The 20990-nt window shown below is 48.5% G+C and overlaps 1 protein-coding gene across 8 annotated transcripts in view; it reads right to left on the reverse strand.

Moving 5' to 3' along the window:
• Positions 1-15835, reverse strand: part of LOC146206480 (uncharacterized) — a 72944-nt gene extending 57109 nt beyond the window's left edge. The window contains exon 1 of one of the 8 annotated variants that reach the window (XM_084591183.1): positions 15523-15829. In XM_084591183.1, coding sequence (XP_084447309.1) covers positions 15523-15754 — 232 coding nt within the window. In that variant the 5' untranslated portion in view covers positions 15755-15829. Of the gene's footprint in view, positions 1-15522 lie in introns of all 8 variants that reach the window. The other 7 variants (XM_084591179.1, XM_084591181.1, XM_084591176.1 and 4 more) reach the window with 7 other exon arrangements.
• Positions 15836-20990: the final 5155 nt, after the last annotated feature.

Consider the following 20990-nt stretch of genomic DNA (forward strand, 5'->3'; position numbering starts at 1 on the left):
ACCTACTAGAACTCCTAACTAGCGCTGACACCACCAAGCGCAATATCGCACCCACATCGATCATGTGTCTGTAATGTAACCACACTTTGCTTCATCATTCCTCATGTCTGCTTACATACTTCTCGGTCACAGATACCCTCCGCCTCCCCTTCAACCCACCCACGTACTCCGGCTTTCCTTGCCAATGATGCTTGAAATGCTGCAGCGGGAAACAACAACTGTTATAGTGGCACAGTGGGAGGCGTTCCCTTCGGGCAATAACAATTGCTTCATCCAATTAAATTACTCCTTCACCCGCAACTCTGGCAGCAGACACCAGGCGCGAGATGCTTGGCGCAATACGCCCCTTCATCGGTGATCATATAGATCACTATCCCTTTTCAACAAAACCTCATCTCAGTATGTCTTCAGTTTTCTTACGAATGAAAGTGGTCATGCGCTCCAAAATATATGCCGATCAAAAGCGCTACGCTGTACATTTAGTGAGTCGCTACTTCAAGCTGAATTTCCGCAGTTAATGCGCACTAATGTGTGTGCATACTTGTACCTCCTGCAGCGTTAAACCTTTCGGCCGTTGCTACTTTTGTTTTTCGGCATTGAATGAAATCGATTTGAAGCTCTTCAGTGTAACAATATAGCGAAACATGGTTGCTAGCCGAGAACCCACAAGACATACCCACGGCTTTTCCGCACAAGAACAAAAATAGCTAGAAATAGTGAGGCGTATTTCACTAGTTCCTAAGAAAAATATTAGCCGTGGTTTATCTTGTGGTTAAACCTGGAGTTACGCGAGAGCCGCTTAGGTTCGGCTTGAACATAAAGACATGGTTTTTGCACATAGTAGTTTACTCTGTGGTTTCAGCTTTGTTAATGCCATAGGAGAATCATTTCACATATTAGCACCCCTTGCCTCTCGTCGTTGACTATTCTCATTCGGGTGTAGAAGACTTCTAGCGATATGGCATCGTCTCTACGTCGAACTGCGGGGCACACCGCCGTCACAAAGTTCGAACGAACCTTCTGTCCTAGCAACTGGCTGTTGTCGTTCGCCTCTACCAACTACCGAGTTATCTGTCTTCTCCTTCTTCTTTAACTTTTTTTCATCTTTTTCTTCTTTTGTAGAGAGATCTACATTGGCCGCATTCTCACCATTTCGCCGCGCCTGTCCTTGCCTGTCTGAAGAGCGAAGAAGAAAATTAGCTGTGGTTTAGCTTGTGGTTAAACCTGGAGTTACGCGAGAGCAATTTGCATGGCTACGCTTAGATTCGGCTTGAAAGGAAAGACACGGCTTTTGCACTTAGTATAGTTTACTGGCAATATGCGTTGCGGGGCTAGTTGGTTCATTCTCGTAAACTTGCATAAGCACAACAGAGACGACACAGCAAGTAAGAAAGACAGAGTTGCAAGAGCGCCCTGTCCTGTCTGTCTTGCTTGCTGTGTCGCCTCTGTTGCGCTTATACAAGCTTACGAATATAGTCTACTCTATGGTTTCAGTTTTATTTATGCCATAGGGGAATCACTTAACGTATAAGCACCCCTTGTCCCTCGTCGTTGACCATTCTCAATCGGATGTAGACGACTTCCAGTGGTATATGACCAAGAAGGTTAAAAAAAAAAAAAGAAACTGCTGGAGCGGAGGGGACGCCCCTGAGCTGAAGCCACGCGCCGCCATCTTGCCATAGGAAAATAACGCGCCGTCCGCCGTGGTGCGTAGTTGACGCGGTGGCTTCTGTATGCTGCAATGAAAAATGGTTGCTTCGTGCGTTGCGTACGGCTGTACAAATCGAGCGAAAAAGGACTCAAGCTGGGATTACGTTTCACTTGTGAGTACCAATTTTTGAGCATATTGAAGACGTATCTGTCTGTCGCGGCGCATGCTGGCAGCTCGTAGTCTGCCTCAGCATTCACATCTGACGGTCACAACTTTTTTCTAAACAGGTTTCCCAAGGACCCAAATGTGCGAAGTATGTGGAAGCGGGCTGCTCGGCGAGAAGGCTGGCAGCCAGAAGACGGGGACCACTTATGTTCGACGCACATCACGGCGGATTGCTACGACCGGTCATTTTAGTCAATCATTGTAGTCATTACCACTCATCGTTAAATATTTTTATTCGTTTCCAATCAGTCGCGGTCACTCAAAGTCGTCGTTTGACATATTGGTCGTTTCGTCGCCATTAGCAGTCATGATGACTCATAATGGTTATTATTTGTATTCATTACCTCTACAATGTCTATTATAACCTCTATTAATCATTAACTACCACCAACGATCACCATAACAATTAAAAACCACAGTGGGGCAAGGCATCAAGCGCGGCGGGCGAGATGCGGCGCCCGTTTCTTGCTCGTGGCAACATGGCCGCGCGGCTTCACCTCCGCCCATTGATAGGTATAGGCGACCTCCTCGCCAGCAGTGTTTTTTTTTTTAAACCTTTTTGACTATGACATCGTCTCAACATCGAACTCCGGCGCACACGTTCAAATGAACCTTCTGTCCTAACAACTCGCTGTTGTCGTTCGTCTCTACCACCTACCGAGTTATCTGTCTTTTTCTCACGGACAGGCACGGATAAATGGTGAGACTGTGGCCAATGTAGCTCTCGCTGCAAAAACACTATTTTTTCCGGTTACCTACGCGATGAAACATGCATTAGACGACAGCAATGCATATTTTTCAGAACTGGCAGTAGATGCAACATGAGACTGCGCCTTCCACTAATTCAAAGGCGTATTGTCACGTGGTGGTGACAATGGCGTACAGATCAAGTGACTAGAGTTGCACTGGAAGTAACTTTTTATTGGGCTGACTTGCGCCCGCAAGAGAATTAAGCGATTCCGCGGCGTCGATAGCAGCAGTCGTGCTCGTCGAACTATGAATGCTCGTTCCATTCGTCAGCACTCAATTTAAAGTCATCACAGAAACACCTAGACAAAGCCGCGTGAGTAGCACAACTTGGAACATTGTGGAAACAGATGCACGTGGCTGGAGCCATTCGCGATACACCTCGACGCATTTTTCGCGACAAAGAAAATGATAGAAGCCGCACCTAGGCGACAATGAGCGTAAACGAGCAAAGAATCGCAAGACCTTTCTGCGCGGTCCACGAAAAGTGATAAGGCCTTCCGCCAGCGGCATCAAATAAAGGTTACAGGGGTTCGTGGCAGTATAAACACCCCGCAAAGTAATTAACTACTAGCATGCATTTTCGATTATTCGCACACTCCTACAGTGTTTGCGGCAAAATGTGCAAGAATAGTGCATGTTTCGATGCTATCGTATAAGTACATGGAGGGCCGAAGAGAAGAAAATACAGCTCTCGCAGGTATCTTTTCCAACAGTTAGCAGTCTATATAGGCTCTCCTTTGGATTTGGAAACGCTCAATCACCTTGCGCACCCAATAAAAGCTGTGTTCATTCTCAAGGTCATTCGCTTTCTGTGGCGACAGATGCGACTCCTTCGCTCGAGCGGAGCTTCAGAACACACACACACACACACAGAGAGAGAGAGACAGACCTGCCTTGTACGCGACAGCGACAGCGCTCTTTTCCACAATAACCGGTCAGCGAGAGAAATGCACGAAATAGTACAGCTTCGGCCGCGTACAGAGCTCTCTCTACATTACACCTTCCAGGTCACTTGCTTGATATATGCTCTTATTCGGAAGGCACGGTCATTTTTCCACCCAGTGTGTATAGTCAAGATAAATCGTTATTGGTATCTGAAGCCATCACATCCGGCTTATGACCGTATACTGCTCACATAATTTTATTTATGTGCAGAAAATTAGGTGGGCGGATGAGATTAAGAAGTTAACAGGGGTCAAACGGATGCACCCAGCACAGACTCCGGCCGTGGTGGTGCAGTGGTTAGGGTACTCGACTACTGTGCCCAAGGAAGCGGGATCGAATCCCGGCTGCGGCGGTCGCTTTTCGATGGAGGCGAAAAGCAAGGCGCCCGTGTGCTGTCAGTGCACGTTAAAGAACCCCAGGTGGTCGAAATTTGCGGAATCCTCCACTACGGCGTCTCTCATAATCTTAGTCACTTTGGGAAATTATACCCCATAAGCCAACCAGCTTGCTCAGGACCAGGTTAATTTGAGTGATATAGGAGAGGCCTTCGCCCTGCAGTGGGTTATAGCTCGGCTGGTGAAAATCTGCAGCACTATACGCGTAACTTCATTATAAACTAACATAACGCTGCAGTAGAGGTAGAGAACAAAAACTGTCTTGATTGCGTAGAGCATCGGCCGATGATATACCAAGACAACCCGCGGAAACTGGCTTTTTGAAACTATTTATGTTAAAGAAAAGATACGTATAATATATATGGTGTTCGCGTTACGAGCGCATACCAGACGTTTCGGTGGCACCTCAGGAACGCAGTTCCTCAAGCAGTGTGAACAACTGCATGTCGACTGAGCCCATACTGATGAGCTAGTCTTTCCTGATGCTTTCCCATGAACGCGACGGTGCATGCAGGTGGCAGGCCCTGAGCACGAGCTAGCTCACTCTCAAACTCGAGTGTATATGTCATTAGTTTGTAACCGTAGGTCTCAACTTTTTTTTTTTTTTGGCACATCTTGGAGCCTATGAAATCCACAAAACAGCGCCAAGAATGCACGTGGACCTTCGACCCCTGACGTCGAGAAAATCCTAGCCGGTGCATCAACGCAGGTCGTTAAGAAAAATTGACCAGGAAGTGCGACCGACTTGGGAATTTCTACAGCGCTGGCTAGTATTGTGTCGTCGGAATGAAGGCGTGTGCTTTTGTGCCATCAGCACAACGATACAGTGCGTAGCTCGTGCTCGGCACTCTGGCAAAGAAAACTGATGGATCAACGCAGTACTCGAAAGAACTGTCCGGAGCTGCACGCCCGTGAAACGGGACGAAAATCTCAATGGTTAGAATATTGATGAGCGACATCTGGATGCGTAAGAGCTGATAGAACGACTCCAAGATCAGGAAGTGCGTGCCCTCACTGCTGGAGCCGCCAGATGCAAGATAGGGACCCCGAAGGTGCCGCTCGGGCGTCGGTACAACGCCAATCCGATCAAATTCAATTGCTCGACCAGCAACATACCTTCAAAGATATTGAGAAGTATAGCGGCAGCTGTACCCGGCCCTATTCATCTGTAAAGCCGCAGGGAGCTAGCGCTGAAATTAGGGGGTCGCCATGTCGCCGGCGAACGGCGGTCAGGAATGAGTTCATGATGACGCCAGCTTTCCACAGACCGCGGATACGGTGAAAAGACGTTCCGCGCAAACCAGGCGCAAACAGTGGACGCTCCAGCGGCGGGAGATGCCAGCCAGATGACACCTTGATCGGGAGGTTAAGCTCGCCGGCACTGTTCAGCGGCGGCACCCGACAAGAGCACCAGTTGTCCCGGGCGTCTGTAAACACCGGTGGGGCCGCGTGGAGGCGGCGTGCAACGGCTGAAGCCCGCGCTGGTGAGATACCATGTCCACGCGGGGAGAGAGAGGCGTTCAGATATCCTCATTACAGCACTCCCCCTCCCAGCGCTGTTGACGGGGAAGCGCCCATCGAGAGCCATGACGTGCCGGCTCAATTGAGCGCCGCCCGACCAATGGGCGCCCTGATTGAATCGGCCCTCGTAGAGCGCTCAATTGGGTAATGAGAGTATAAGAGGCGCTGCTTGGCGGCCGACACGCTCGCTCTTGCCGCTCTGTACTCGAGGGCTTTGTTCCTGGGCGGATACGCTGCGCGTTTGTGCTCCATCCTTTGTCCATGGGGGATGTGCTGACGGCGTCCACGCCACGGTAAGTGGACGACGCCCCAAACCTTCAGCCGTGAAGACCTGGACGGTTCGTGTGTTTGGTGGTCCTTGTGCCTCGGTCTATCTGATTTAAACTTTGAAAGCGAGCAGCCTGACGAGTGCAACAGTGCAGCGGACCATGCTGCGGGTGCACGGCGCAGCAAGCCGCGTGTCCCCCGCTTCAGAGGTATGGATGCGAACTTGCAAGCAACTGCGCAAGTAACGTGACCACGCACAGCCCGGGCGAACGAATCGTGCGCTGGCCTCTTCTGAGTCGATGGGAAGTACAGAAAGACGCTCAAGTCTCGAGAGAAACTTTCGAGCCTTGTGCTTGAGATGGCCGCAGCATGTTCGAAACGTGACTTCGATAGCCATTTCCTCCAGCGTTGTAACGTCGGGCATATTTCTTTCAGTTCATTGCCGCATATTGTCATCCATGTGCGTGAATCCTTCTGATGGGCTTTATTTTTGAACACGTAAGATGCAGCTTCGTGGTGAAGGACCTCGCTTATCAAAGCGCCGACAGTGTTAACGGTCAAAAGAATTGGCAAAAGTACAGCGCACATTATCTCAACGCGAGCCTCGGCCAAGTGAATATGGCCGTTTTAAAGAAGGCAACGCAAGCGAACGCAAGACGTTCTGTAAAGTCTGGAGTATAGAGTCTGGCTGCTCCGCCCTCATGGCGCCGGTACCTTTCCGCCTGCCGACCGCGGGAAATGACGTCACTTCCCGTTAAAAAGGGTGCCATTCGAAAAGCACCCACTAAGCGGATGTAACGTCCCGAAAATGGAGACTGCGGTGGGAAGTAATGTGGCGGAGAGCTGTACGGATCTCACCGTTTAGGCAGATTACTTATCAAACAATGAATCAATTACCTAAAATTAATTAAGCATCGGAATGGCTGGACGACAAAGTTGGCTTCGGTTTGTACAGTGGGGAATAAGAACGATCCAAGGTTTAAGGTTTAAAAAAAAAAGGCCACTTTTTGCTTCTTCATTCGTTACCACTCAAAATATCGGACGCTCTCATGTACAGCCCTGTCCATTTCTAGCTATAACAAGAGTCCTGCTTTCAAATCATCATTACGTCCGACCCTGCCGCGCAATAAAGCTAAGTGGCAGGCGATGAGAAGCAGCAATTCCGGCTTCCTTTGTGCTTGCATCGTTTTGCATCAATATGCGTCTGCGTGCGACGCAATGTTGCTTTGAAATGAGTCACCGTGTTATAGCTGGAAGTGGATGACCCTGTACAATGACTGACTGCGGTTAAGTGCAGCGTGCTTTAGAAGCAGGAGCCGCCAAGCGCAGAGAACTCAGAAGGGGGCACTTATATATCCGCGGTTTCTGAGACTGGGTCGCAGCATGGGGCCCTCCACATCTGCGCCACGCTATAAATTTCGAGCCTCCAATAGAAGGAATTGCAGCGATGTTGAAAACTCAGGGCAATAGCCCAAAACGAAAGACATGACATAAAGTAACTTTCAACGGGTCCTTCTCCTAGTCCCTGCCTTCAGGTTGCCCTAAAGCTCTTGTTTCTTGAGAGGTGTATGCACCAACAAGCCCGGTCAGTTATCTTTCTGGATGCGCATACAAAAGATCGCAATAGCAGGTACTCGAACTTTCTCTTTGTTACAAACTATTTTATTATTTCCAGTATCTTTCGTACGTTAAGCATTCAAGAATTCATCTTGAACATTTCTTTTATAATATGACCATCTAAATAAATAGCGAAGATGCTTAACACTTCATTTTTCTTCGTCGACGTTTCGAGCGGGGTCCAGTCTTTCTCAAGACTGTGTTTCGACGAAGAATAAATGGAGTGTTAAACATCTGCGCTATATATATAAAATCCGCCTAAACCGATTCAGACGTGCGACAGAGCACTGTTTGGCGTGATTTTGCTTGGTGGTTCAGCGTAAGGCATTGGTTTCGTTTTGGGAGAAAGGAAAGACTCTGTATCTGTCCCACTTCTTGCGGACACCTTTACTTTCAAATAATGGCATACAATCGAAAGTACATATGTCGTCGATTCGATTCCCTATTGAAAACTAGCCTCCAACTTGACTAGCAGATGGATTCTAAATGGAGAGCAAAATGGTATAGACATCCTCCTTAATGCCGCAAACGGAACGGCTGCGTCACAATTTTCACACTAAATCACGTGATATTTTTTACCGTTCATACAAGCGTTAGACGATTTTGCTGGCTCCGAGCCTCTGGATTAGCGCTGCCGCAGAAAAAAAAAAGAAGAAAAAAGAACGGCGACACACTTAAGCCCCGGCGTTAAATGTATGCCCGACCCTCCTTGCGGATACTTATTCGCGTGTACACGGACGTTTCTACTCGTCTTATTACTAAGTCCTTAACTTGTTTCTAAAATCTCACACATAATATTTATAATACATTCGTATATGAAAGGGGGCCAGACATCGATATAAACTTTAACCAAGCCGTATACGAACGTGCCTGCTTGGCCGAGGAGCAGCGACTCACAATGCAAGGGCCCTGGAAGTCTGGATTCTGATATCACCCTTCCATTTAAAGGCGAAGCTCGAGTTGGCAGCGTCTGCCAACTTGGACATGTCATGTGGTCGCGTTGATGTCAGCCCTACAACCAATCAGTGGGGCGGCAGTACCAGCCACCAACTGTCGCTGGCCAGTGACATGGTCATGAGAACGGGACCTTCAACTCTATCGAGTTCCAATGACCTCTAAGCAGTGTCAGTTTCCACTGCTGCAAAATGTATCGGCCCTTCTTTTACCGCGATAGCTTTAAAGGACCCGTTCTCCGGAAAACCCGGCATCGTGAGCGAAAAATTCCGACCATGTCACTGGCAGGTGGCACGGTCGGCCACTCATTGGTCCACGGGTTGTGTGACGTCACGATACCACATCACATGGGCCAAGTTGGGTTCCTTAACATGCACTGACGCCGCATAGTAGTTGCTTTTCGCCTCCATCGAAACTAGGCTGCCGCGGTAGGGACCGTACCCGCGTCCTAGGAATCTATACAGTCGAGCGCCCCAACCATTGAGCTCCTGGTTTTGGTTTTTGGGGTTTGACGTTCCAAAGCGACTCTTGAGCTACTGCGGCGGATCGAGACATACGTAGTACATTACACGTAGCCCCAACACGAAATGGAACAGACAGTTTTGTTAATACTTCACGCACGAGTTTTGTTGATACTTCTGACGAAGCTGAAAGTGTCCCATGGGAATTAACTAAGAAAGGTATTCGAAACAAAAGCAAGTGTGCTTTTCGTTCGCACATGAAGTAATCTGTGGGTGAATCAAGGTTTTATACCGAGTGTAGATGTGTCTTTCTAGTGGTGCGGCCTGTACCCACTACCACGCCCTCTTCACGCATCGAGGACAAAGTGGAGGTCAGCGGAACAAAGTGCAGTGGGCTTCGCTACAGCTGATTACCCTGTTCTAATGATGAAGAGGCTACTTTCGCTGAAGATTAGGTTCTAATCTAGAAACCACAAAGAAAAATATAATACAGATATCGCAGTGGGTGAGTCGTTCCGAAGTCAGCGCAATCACGGGAAAATGGTCTGCTAGCAACCGGAAGTAGCGATAGCAGACGTTTCGCTCACGATCCTTTAGGCTGACTTTGGAAAGGCACTTCAGCTGCGGCGAGTTTTTGTTTGCGGATTCGCGAGGGTATGGTCCTAAACCGCAGTTACCTTCCAAATGGCGATCCCGGAGTCCTTTTCGGCAGTGACATCACGAGCTTGGATCTAGTGGCAGGAAGATTTTTGAAATCCGATTCTCTTACATGGCAGGCGGCGTGCCGAACGAATGACGTTCTGCGCATGCGCGCCGCCAGTCCTCAAGCGTCGAAGCGGGCATCGCGACCGTGTCCGACCTACGAATTCCCAAAGCTACCCAACAATAGTAAAAAAGCAAGTTGGGCAGGTTAGATCATAACCAGAATGTTACTGCGATAGAAGTAGAGCCTAGAAAATACTGGATAGCGTGCCGCGTGCGGGGGCAGTTCTCCATAGAAAGGGGTGAAGCCGTTTGCAATGACTGCCACCAGTCGCCAATTGAGGGCGCTGCACATAGTAGGTGTGCTGAAGCATCATCATTATATATCAACACATATTTGTTATAAAGGGTTTTATAATTCATTTTTATATTTTTTCCGCGCTTAAAAATTATCAATGATTTCTCGCTATAAAAAGGGAATGACCATATCAGCCTCAGCAGACTCTTAAGACGATATCGCTTGTGCAGCTGGCGTTTCCGTGTGCATAAGTGCATTTCTCTGGAGCGTGCCTTATGTAACGTGGGCTCATTTGTGACAGTGATTACTCATCAAAATGCCGCATCGCAAGGATGTCCAGGTAAAGCGGCCTTGAAAAAAAAAAATAGAGGGGTTCAACGCTGCTGAACCGAATGTGGAGCGAAAACTTTTGCTGCGGTCGACCGAGCGTTGCAACGAACACAACCAGTGTTTTGTTGAACGCAGTTCACCGGCGTTCTAGGCAGAATCCACTTTCATGCCCTGCGCATGCGATGCCGGCAGACGCTTTCCTGCTCCACTCAGTCCCTTTTCCGCGGCGGTGTGCGCATGCGCAAACCACCCTTCTTTCCACGCCGGCGCGCGCGTCTGCTTGGGATGCCGCGACCATCCTCCTCTCTGTAGCGAGCGCACTGTAGCGCAGCAGCGGAACACCTGTGCTACGGCGCATGCGCACTGTCGCTCTTTTTCAGCCACAGCGAAACGCACGAAGGGTAGCGCAGTGTAGCTTTCGCTACAAAAACGGGCATGTTTAAAATCAATTTGCCGGAGTGGATCTCTTTCAAGCAGCAGAAATGTGTCCTAGCTCACTGCCCCGTGGCGCTGCAAGACGCACAAATAACAAAGGAGTCTCTCGAGATCCGATTGAGAGCGCCTCAGCGACTTCCTGGCAGACACACTCCTAAATCGCTGTAAAAACCTTCCGCGCACTTAGTCAGCAGCCCCCTTGTGGCAGCCACTGGTAGTCATTGCATTCGGTGCCACTTCGACCGACACACTATAGCGGTATATTTTAGGCACTGTACTAAGACTATGCACGTCATGTTCTTTTTTTCTTGGTGTGCCTTCGGTTTTAGAGCGGCATTCTTCAAGGTCGAGTGATCCGCGAATCGTAACGGCGGTCGCCATGAACAGGACATGAACCCGTCGCATAGCAACAGCGCGTACGACGTGAAATAAAGGAGCAGTATCTATCGCACTTCTGGGTGGACACCTGAACCGCGCCGTAAGGTAAGGGAGGAAGGCGGGAGTGTAAGAGAAAGAGGTGCCGTATTGGAGGCCGTGCAAAAATTTCGTCAATCTGGGAATCTTTAACATTATACTGACATCGCACAGCACATTTGCATTTCTCCATCGAACGCGGCCGGAGCGGTAAGGTTCGAACACGGGTGCTGATGATGTGCTGATGCGCAGTGGACACCTACACTGCATCATAAGAAAAGGGCGGAAGGTTGGAGTGAAAGAAGTTCCATAGTGGAGCACTGCGAAAAAATTTAGACCACCTGGGGATCTTGAACGTGCAATGGCTTAACACAGCACATGGACGACTTTGCGGTTCACCTCCATCGAAACGCGGCCGCCGCGGTCAGGGGTTCGAACCTGACCATCACGCCTGTACTGCCGCAAAGTGGACGGCGGCGGTTAAGTGACAGATGGAAAAGGCTGAAAACCACATCAATATCTGTTCGACAGTTCATTCATTCATTCATAAACTTTTATTCACAAGGGTGACCTGAGGTTTGGTTTATGGGTTTTAACGTTAAAAGGAAGTAGGTATAGGTTAGATGAGGGCGTCAGACTTCGAAATGAAGTCTAGCAGGGCAAATCTTGCGTTTAGCGTCGGTACTGGGGGCTGTCTAGTCTTACGGAGCCACTTAGTCATTGAAATTCAAGCCGTTCGACGCTGCCAAACATGGACATCGAGCGTTAGGTTATGAAACACCACCGCTGAACTAGGGCACACCTCGATGGTAGTAGCATTAATGCGTAAATTTAGTCTTTATTTTTTTTTTTTACTTTTATGATGTGATCAAGTGGTATGCATGAGGTCACGTGCATGGTTGGCACACTGTCTCAAGGCTGAGACGAACACCCATTTATTGTAATGGTAATGTCAAGGGTCGATTGCGGCATCACCTTAAACTCGCTGAGTATGAGCAGCAGGGCTAACGCTTAAAAAAAAAAAAGAAAATATTTCGTCGCCCTACTTGAAACCACTTGGATGACACCATCGATGACATAGCAGTCAGGATCCAATGCCAGATATTGCACCAGCATCATGCGCCGCCGCTACACGTTCCGTGCTGTTCAGTCCTGCACCCGTTCGTTCTTTGCTTTCCCTTTTCCACTCAATTGTCTCGGTGTCGGCACATTCTGGCAACCATAGAAACGAGGCGCCTCACTAAACAGCCCGAGGTTTAGTTGGTCGGGCGGTGACAACCTCCGCTCTGGGACACCCAAGGATCTCATTTCAAAAGGAAGTTGTCGCCCTCAAACAAGAGGCTTGTAAAGAGCACGAAATAACCTGGAGGAGGCTCCAAACTCCCTCCCTAACCCAGTAGTTCTCTCCTATATGTTCCCATGTTCTTTTTGGTGAGAGAGCTACCCTACACCATATACTCTGGAGATGCAAGGTATACCGACACCACCCTGAACGCTGCACAGATAACGGTTGCACAGCGCGAAAGTGGCAGGGTGCGCGCGGAGCGATGGCTACGAAGTTCAGTACTCACTTCCCGCGATAAATTACTGGGTTCGAATCCGCTCCGACGATTTTAGTGCAAAAACTAATACAACCGTCACTGCCGAGCAGCGATCTTGTGCGCGACTCCCTATCCCATATTCGGCTATTGTAAAACATCAAGGATCACGCCATGTGTTTTCATTGTCGATTGTGGTATTTTCGAGGAGTTTCTTAGAACTTTTGTCCTTTTACTACCGTTCGACCTTCGTTGGATGGGGCGAGGAAGTTCACTTCCAACGGTCTGTATTGGCTCTCGGGGCGCTCAGGTTTTCAGTGACATTTTCTTTAGCAGAATTGATGCAGGACTGGACAAGGATCTTACGGATTTAGCTATCGAAGTGTTTCGATACGTCGACGAATTTTTAGTTTGAACCAAGGCTCCCCCAGGACGTATACTGTTACCGATGTCAGCAAGGTACTCAAAGAGAGGGTTCAAGGTCTTAGTTTCACTTCTGAAATAGCAGACTCTGGTTCTGTCCAGTTCTTGGATTTGAAAGTTATTTGCTGTGAGCGAGAAGTGTGTTGAGAGTATCATCCAATGACGGCTAAGCCGTCTCTCAATTACAAACAATTCAGGGCACTCAAAATTGGTCAAGGCAGACATAGCGACTTCTTGTCTCAAGGCATCTTTGTCAAAATCATGCTCCCACTGAGCTGAGACCAGTTTCTTTGGGCAATAACAAAGGCTAAGGGACGCTGGTTTTCCAGACGGGGCTTTTGTTCAGATATCGGAGAATATGGCGAGGGAGTCGGCGCAACTCTTGTATACCGATGACCACACCAAAAATAGGTGCGCGGTGTAGAGTTCTCAATCAGCGCTGTTTGTTTTTACTTGTCACATTTATCGCGCTGTACAAGTATCTTGCTCAATCACCCTGATCGAATTTACGGAGTTGGTGGAGGTGTTTTTGATTGAACAGGAGGCAGACAGGCCTGTCGTTTCGCCCTCTATCATTTTAGTAGAAAAGGATGCGCGTGCTTTTTAAAGACGATGTGACAATCCTCTCTCTGCACGCGCGTTTTTTTTTTTTTTTTTTTTGGGGGGGGGGGATGTTTTTGGTAGCTATTAAATAACCTTTCTCAAAAAAAAAAATCAGTTGTTAATCAGCCCTTGTATCGACCTCATTCTCCCGCTTTGTCTTTCGCGCTGCTGAAATGCGACTCTCCCGATTGGCCCGTCCTGTATCATCGGCCTAATAGCGGTAAACCCCGGACAGATCGTAACAAAATCTTCTAATACTTGCATGCCTACTTGCAGTGCTTGCGCACACACAAAAACGCGACGCCGGAACGCAGCGGATTAGAACCCAGAAATTCCTTGTGGGGAGCGACTATGAAATTCATACAGCTATCGCCGCAGACGATCACCTCGCGCACAGACCGCAACACAATCTCTGTGCATTGGATGTTATCACCATCAACTGCCATCTGTGCGCAAAAGCTCTTGCACGTCAACACGGATTAGAAAATTAAAGCATTTTTTTTTTTCTCTTTTAGTGCGTGACGAGCAGTTAAAGCGGACTGAAACGATTTTGCTAGGCTCCCTCCGGTTACTGCTTTCGCACTGAAAAAATTACCGTTATCCGTACTTAGGCTCCGAATATAACAGGGGAATGCGTACTGAGAGGCCGACCAATCAGCTATCTGACGCGGCACTTCTGCGAAAGCAGTTGGATTTACGCCGATGAAGACCGGCTTAACAAATGATGGAGAATTTGTTGAAGGTGGCTAGTCCCCATGCTACACTATGAACGCAAATTACCCTGGAAGGGAGTAAAAACTGAGTAGTATGCCCTCTAGTGCACTTCCTCGTAGGGGCACAGTATTCCGTTCAAGCCATGGGGTAGCTTTTACGGAATGCCGTACTTTTGGCAACATAAGGACATTGCCACCTCAAATCATATTTATCTCGTGCAATTTGCAATGGGGGGAGACATTTAAAGACTTCACCAGATGTTAGCAATTATTATACTGTGAGGCAGAAGGACGCACCAGCAAATTCACCTTTCTAGTTCAGATAGGCCGAAGCATCAGCTACCGACTGGCCACAGCTCATCAACACTTCTTCCCACGACACCATAACCAACGATGGTTACGCTCAGATGATATTCACTCACAGTGCTTACAATCTATTAAAGCTTGGGTTAAAATATTCGTAATTCGCATGCTTTAAGTGAAAATCAACTTACATTGCTGACAATAGGTATTCTGTATTGATAGCGATGAAAATGTACCCCAGAGCTTGAAGGGAATGACGTTGCCCTACAAAAGAGTTCGCTGGGGCACATGCTACGCCTTTTTACTCCCTTATGAGCTTATTCCTGTTAGAGTGTAGGAGAGCGGAAATGTGGTGCTTTGAATTCGTTTTCGCCGACACCTACGCGATAGCGTATAGAACTCGTTCTCGTTCGGTAGAGAAGGCGTTACCCAAAATTTAGCATCGAAATTGTGACGCGATCGTTCTTTCTGTAACGTTCAGGGTGGTGTCATAGACCACTTCACTCCCACTTTGAATCCACCTGCTAGTCAAGTTTCGAGGCTTATAGTTTAGATAGGGATTCGAACCGACGACGTGCCTCCAATTGTATGCCATCCATTGTAATTGTAGGTGACCACATCTAATAACAATTGCAAAGTGGACTCGACTTTTCTCAAAAAAAAAAAAGGAAAAAAAAAACACGACGTTTAATACCTTGCTCAAGGTCTCTGTCAGTCACTCAATGCCAAGAATTCGCGGAATGAAAAAGCGGCGTTACCGGCGCTATTGCGTTTTCTGCCGAGGCGTGGGCGTTGATGAAAGCCTTGCAGAGGTGGGTGGGTGCCGGATGGTTAAGGCGGGCGGTGGATGGCACGTGGCGATGAATAGGTGGGCAGCTTCTCTGACTTCAGCAGGCACCACATTTCAAAAGCATTGAGAGTGACACTGGTTTCGCAGCAAAATTAGAGTTAAATATGCGTAAACAAAGTATACTTACTTTCATCACCTGTTTTCAAACGCATTCCAGAGCATGACCCGATGTTCAGACGTGGTCCCTGTCCTTGAGGCACTCTATCATGACGAGCAACAAATACTGAGCACCAAGTGCACAGCCAAGGTTGGTCGGCGTGTTTCCGACAAGTAGAGGGCGCGAATAGGTTGCTTCGATAGTACCGCGTCTCCCGGGCACACTCTAATACACAATGTCTTCGCTGTTCCTTTCGAGACATGATCTTTAAAAAAATGAGAGATGGCTTAGCTCTGCTATGCCTGGATATACATAGCGAAAAGCAGTGATCCAGTCTTCTGCGCCGTTCGCCAGCAGCTAAACTCTCCTTGGCTTCTAAGTCGAGCACAGGAAAGGAAAGGCGCAGAATCTGTCACTCGCGGAAGGCAAGAAGCGTTGCCCGGCGGCTTTGAAGCGCACTCGTTCCCTCATAGGCTCATAGCTGACGGCAGATGGGTGACGTCACATCCTTGACGTCACGCTAATTGAGTGACTTAACTATTTCAGTCTTTAGTGCTTTCAAATTGCGCGCCAATCGCAGTATCTGTCACTCGCGGAATCCCGCTATCATCCTCACGATAGGCAAGCGGAATTATGAAGAGCGTTTCCCGACCCGGGCGTGACACAGCGGTATGGAGACTAATTTTTTTTTCTTTTAATGAGGAGTCGCACACCTCTTAAGCGTTGCTAGGCAACGCCGGTCACTCGGTCGCGGCATACGTCATAAGCGAAGCTCGGCTCCGACCCTCGTAGTAAAGCTTTTCACTTCAAAACTAGGCCAACGAACCATCTCTGATGACTTGAAGGGCAGCGACCGCCCTGTGCAAATGGAGAAGTTTTACATCGGAGGTGGTGACGGATTTTTTATGACCCAAGGGTAGCTGTGGCCAGCCATAACATTGCAGAAAGGAGCCAAAAGCCACTGAAACAAAGAAAGAAAAACATTGAGGTTTGGTTTGTTTTATGGGGTTTGACGTTCCAAGGTGACTCAGGCTACGAGAGACGCCGCAGTGGAGGACTCCAGAAATTTCGACCACCTGGGGTTCTTTAACGTGCACTGACATCGTACAGCACACGGGCGCCTTGCTTTTCGCCGCCATCGAAAGCTGCCGCCGAGGCTGGGATTCAATCCCGCATCCTTGGGCACAGTAGTCGAGCGCCCTAACCCCTGTCCTACCTCGGCGGGGCCCATGGAGCACTTGGGTGTGTGTGTGTGTGCGTGTGTTGATATGAGGTGATAAGCTTTTTTTTTTCTTCTACTTTGTAACCAATTACATCCAAAGCGGCCGTCGTACACTCTCCAGTTCTAGTTCGTTGACGCCCATAAAACGAAACACACACACACACACACACACACACACACACACACACACACACACACACACACACACACACACACACACACACACACACACACACACGCACGCACACGCACGCGCGCACACACACACACACACACACACACACACACACACACACACACACACACACACACACACACACACACACACACACACACACACACACACACACACACACACACACACGAGACATGGATATGTGAGCGTTTTTAAAAGTAACCTGGGTATATTTTGATTCGATACATGCGGCTTTCTGAACAAAATTGTTTGAAAAAAAAAAGAAGAAAAAGCTCAAATGAACGGTTTGAGGACGCAGCTCTACGAAGCTTTTTTTAGAATGTAATCAACTGCCCCCCCCCCCCCCCCCCCCTCTAATCCCCCAGCACATCCAAAATATATGTCCGGAGACATCTATCCCTACCCTACTGCACCGAAGCGGAAAAAATTCGGCAGTTAAGAGAACCTTGAAAATAACTTTATTCTATTCCTAAAAGCCAATCAACTTTCGTTGAGTACGCAAAACTTCGCAAAATGAGGGCGAGAAACCCTCAAGGAGGCATGGGTCTTTCAACGTGACTAAACTAAACGATTAACTGGAGCAGGATTAACAGAAGTTGAGGCACTGCGGTGTCAGCCAAACCCTGAACACAGTGCTTCTCAGAGGTTTCCAACTAGCAGTCCATTTCGGCTTCGGCGATTCCTTGCCTTACTGGACGTATTTCTCGACCTCCAGGTCCAGAAGGCCACACCAGCCTCTCATTTCCGCTTCAGACCCATCTTAGAAAAACGAAATACTTCGGAACAATTAGTCGTCCTGGACGTCAGTTGCAAGAAAAACGATTCTAGTTTGGTAGCGACAGAACAAAAATCACTAATTAACATTTAATTCGCAGACTGTGGTTACAGTGCCAATGAGGAATTCGAAGCCCCCGATTCGAGGGCAAAGTTTCTCTTGCCCTGTGCCGCGGTGGGTCAGTGGTTAGGGCGCTGGAATGCAGATACCGAGGACGGGGTTTTAATACCGGCTGTGGCGTTTCGACGGAGGCGAAAGCAAGGCGCCTATGTGCTGCGAGATGTCAGAGCACGTAAAGAACCTCAGGTGGTCGAAATTATCCGGAGCCCTCCACTATGGTGTCTCCATAGCCTAAGTCGCTTTGGGAAGTTGTTGTTCTCCTCTAATTCCTCCTCTAATAAGTTAAACTAAAAGCAAACCTAACTGAAGATTTTTTCCTCGTCCTCCTCCCCATGCACAAGACGGTGCCGTATGAGTTCTTAAAAAAAGTGGTTATAAACCAGGGAACGCGGACAAATCCGGCGATATTATTTCCGTACGAAGGCGAAGCTGAGCGTATGAGGCGCGCAGGAAGCCCGGTGCAAACGTTTTGCAATGGCTACGGCGACAAATTCTTTTTACCTGCTGCTATATACCATGACATGCATTTCGCCTCACTTCGTCGCTCTCAAAATAATGGTCAAGCGGTTGGCCAAGAATATCATTGCGCGGCTCTCGGGTCTACATGCCAGCCCAGCAAAGCATCTGTTCACATATTTCAGCAGTGCCAATAAAACGAGGTAAAAGGCTCGCATTATTATTATTATTTTTTGTTTTTCAGAGCAACCCTCTCACCCCGGAAGCAGAAACAAATCGGAGTACAGGTGTGTTGTGCGGCCTTGTACGGTTATTTTCATCTTCTCGTAAGGCAATAAATACATGAGCTGCAAAGGCGCCTCCGAGCAGCATATAGCCCGTAACATTTTGTGGTTTCAAGTGTGTTGGCATTTTTATCTCTTGTAGACACATATGATGATCACGAGTGTTATTGTGAAGTGCCATTTTCACGGCCAGAGAGAGCAATTATTTCAGTCATTCAGTTACTTTTACGTTCTATAAACATCAGTGCTTTGATGGAAAGAGCACATCAAGCCTGAAGTACCGCGTACTGCGCAATAAAGAGAGCAATATAGCTTTGTTTCCGTATGGATCTGTGGTGCGGCAGCAGACGACGGGACAAAGCTGCAGCGCAAGAATGGGCGGCAGAACAGAAGGGGACGAACGGGACGACGCCGAGTCAGACCGCGTGTGGTTTGACCCCTTCTGCTTTGTTGCGGCGTTCCATCGTCAGATGTGCACCAATCAGCCCTGCCGAAAAACATGCTGACAAATGCACGTTTGTTTGAACAGGTGCAGCCGGAGCAGCAGCGAGGCCACACCCACAACCCGGTCGGCACCCGACGGACGTGTGACACCCCGGGCTAAGTACTAGCGCCGTAGGAGTGGGATTTTGGGCTACTCCTGCAGCCTTGGTGCTTACCCCGGGGGCGTCACGGGCCAGCACTACCGTCGCAACGCGCGCGCTTTGCTTAAAAAAAAAAAGAAAAAAAGGGGGGGGGGGGGTACCAATAAAACAAAATAAAACTCTCGCTTTGTGTTTTTATCCCGGGCACACGGAGCGACAGCATGGCCTTTAGCATTCAAGTCAGTGAGTTACGTTTGAAATCCCTGCTTGATAGAATAGCGACTACTTCGTGTCAAGAAAAAAAAAATGCTTTTTCACAAGAAACTGAGCTTTGGCCATCGCGAAGTTTTACGGCTCGACTCGAAAAGCGCCGAGAGGAGCGCACGCTTCACTCTAGTGATGCCAGATCGCGTCACTAATGATCGCTCTGTGCGCGGTTTTACCCCAGATAAGCCTCCGATTGAGGCTGGAGATTATTACAAAACTGCTAAGACAAGGTTACAAAATACTATATCAGTGCGCAAAAAACCGGAACTCTTCAATATTGCCAGTTGTAAAACTTCTCACGTCAAGGTCCATGCATACATTAAAAAAAAAAGACCGCTGTAGAAGCTGGTCGAAATTCAAGTGTATATGGATAGTGGCGACGCATGCTGTCGTTAAAATTAACCCATGCCCAAGTTGCAAAATTTTGAGATTTTTGATAGCTGCACAACCACGTGGCAACAATATCAGTTGAAAAGATCCAGCATCAAAAATTCATAGATGTAACCGCACAACAGGTAAGATGTAAAAGAAAAAAAAAAAAAAAAAAACGTTTTCTCAGAAGGTAAGCGACAATGATAGGTTTTACCACTTTAACTCAAGGTCGTGGTTTTACTGGCCGCTTCTAAAGGGCGCTAAAATCCATAAGCATTTCAGAAGTGCGTACAGGAATCTGTCTGTTGAGGCAAGCTGGGCTAAGCGGGGACAATAAGGGCAGAAACCCAGGGGGCAGAACTGGCACAACTCACGGCGAACAGGCAACGCCTCGAGTGGGCGCCGGAGGATTTTTGCAGTGGGCGGCGCGGCCGCCTCGGCAGGGCGCGTGCTTGAAAGGGGAGGCCATGGGAATGTAATCGGGGTCATGCGCAGCAAAATGGTGGCAGTTTCGGCCAGCTGGAGTGGCGTAGCGAAGCATAAACAATGCTAGCTCCACACGACTTAAGACGGAGGGACACGGACGAGCCCTGGCTGCCAGCTGGGCGTTTACTTCTAGGCTGGAAACACGAGAAACGGAAGACGACAGAAGTAGAAGCGCGCGCATTTGGAAAAGGCCGAGCAAAAAACAAAGGAGAAAGGGCGTGTGCGTGTGTGTGTGTGTGTGTGGGGGGGGGGGGGGGGGGGGGGGAGAGATACAAAAACAGTAAAAATTTAGAAAAATACAAAAACATTTGTGGCGAACACCCCTCCTCTCACGCGTGGCACAGCTTCACACAGCCTCGAATGCTCCAAGCAGGACTGGCTGATAGCTGCGGGGGAATTGAGCGGCGGAGAAGGATGGATGGAGTATGGGAGAAGAATAGGAATGAATGGAGCTGAAGCGGAAAACTAGAAAAAGGAACCTGGGGAAAAGAATATAACCATCGCGAAAAGCCTGAAAACTCGAGAACGACTGCCGGGGCTTGACAATGCAATGCCGAAGAAGACTTTTGAAAAGCTTTAGCTGATCTTTCTGGTGAGGTGGTTGCCACTTTTCTGGGCGATGAAGAAAAGGATGGCAGATTCACACTGATCGCTCTGTGCCCGCGGTGCTCGCGCACGCGGTCGCTGATACAGCGACACCGCTATGAGAATGGAAAACTCCATTACAGAGCGATCT

Source organism: Amblyomma maculatum, chromosome 1, assembly GCF_055883805.1.
Source record: "Amblyomma maculatum isolate TAMU_Amacu chromosome 1, ASM5588380v1, whole genome shotgun sequence".
In the NCBI taxonomy this organism is placed as follows: domain Eukaryota; kingdom Metazoa; phylum Arthropoda; class Arachnida; order Ixodida; family Ixodidae; genus Amblyomma; species Amblyomma maculatum.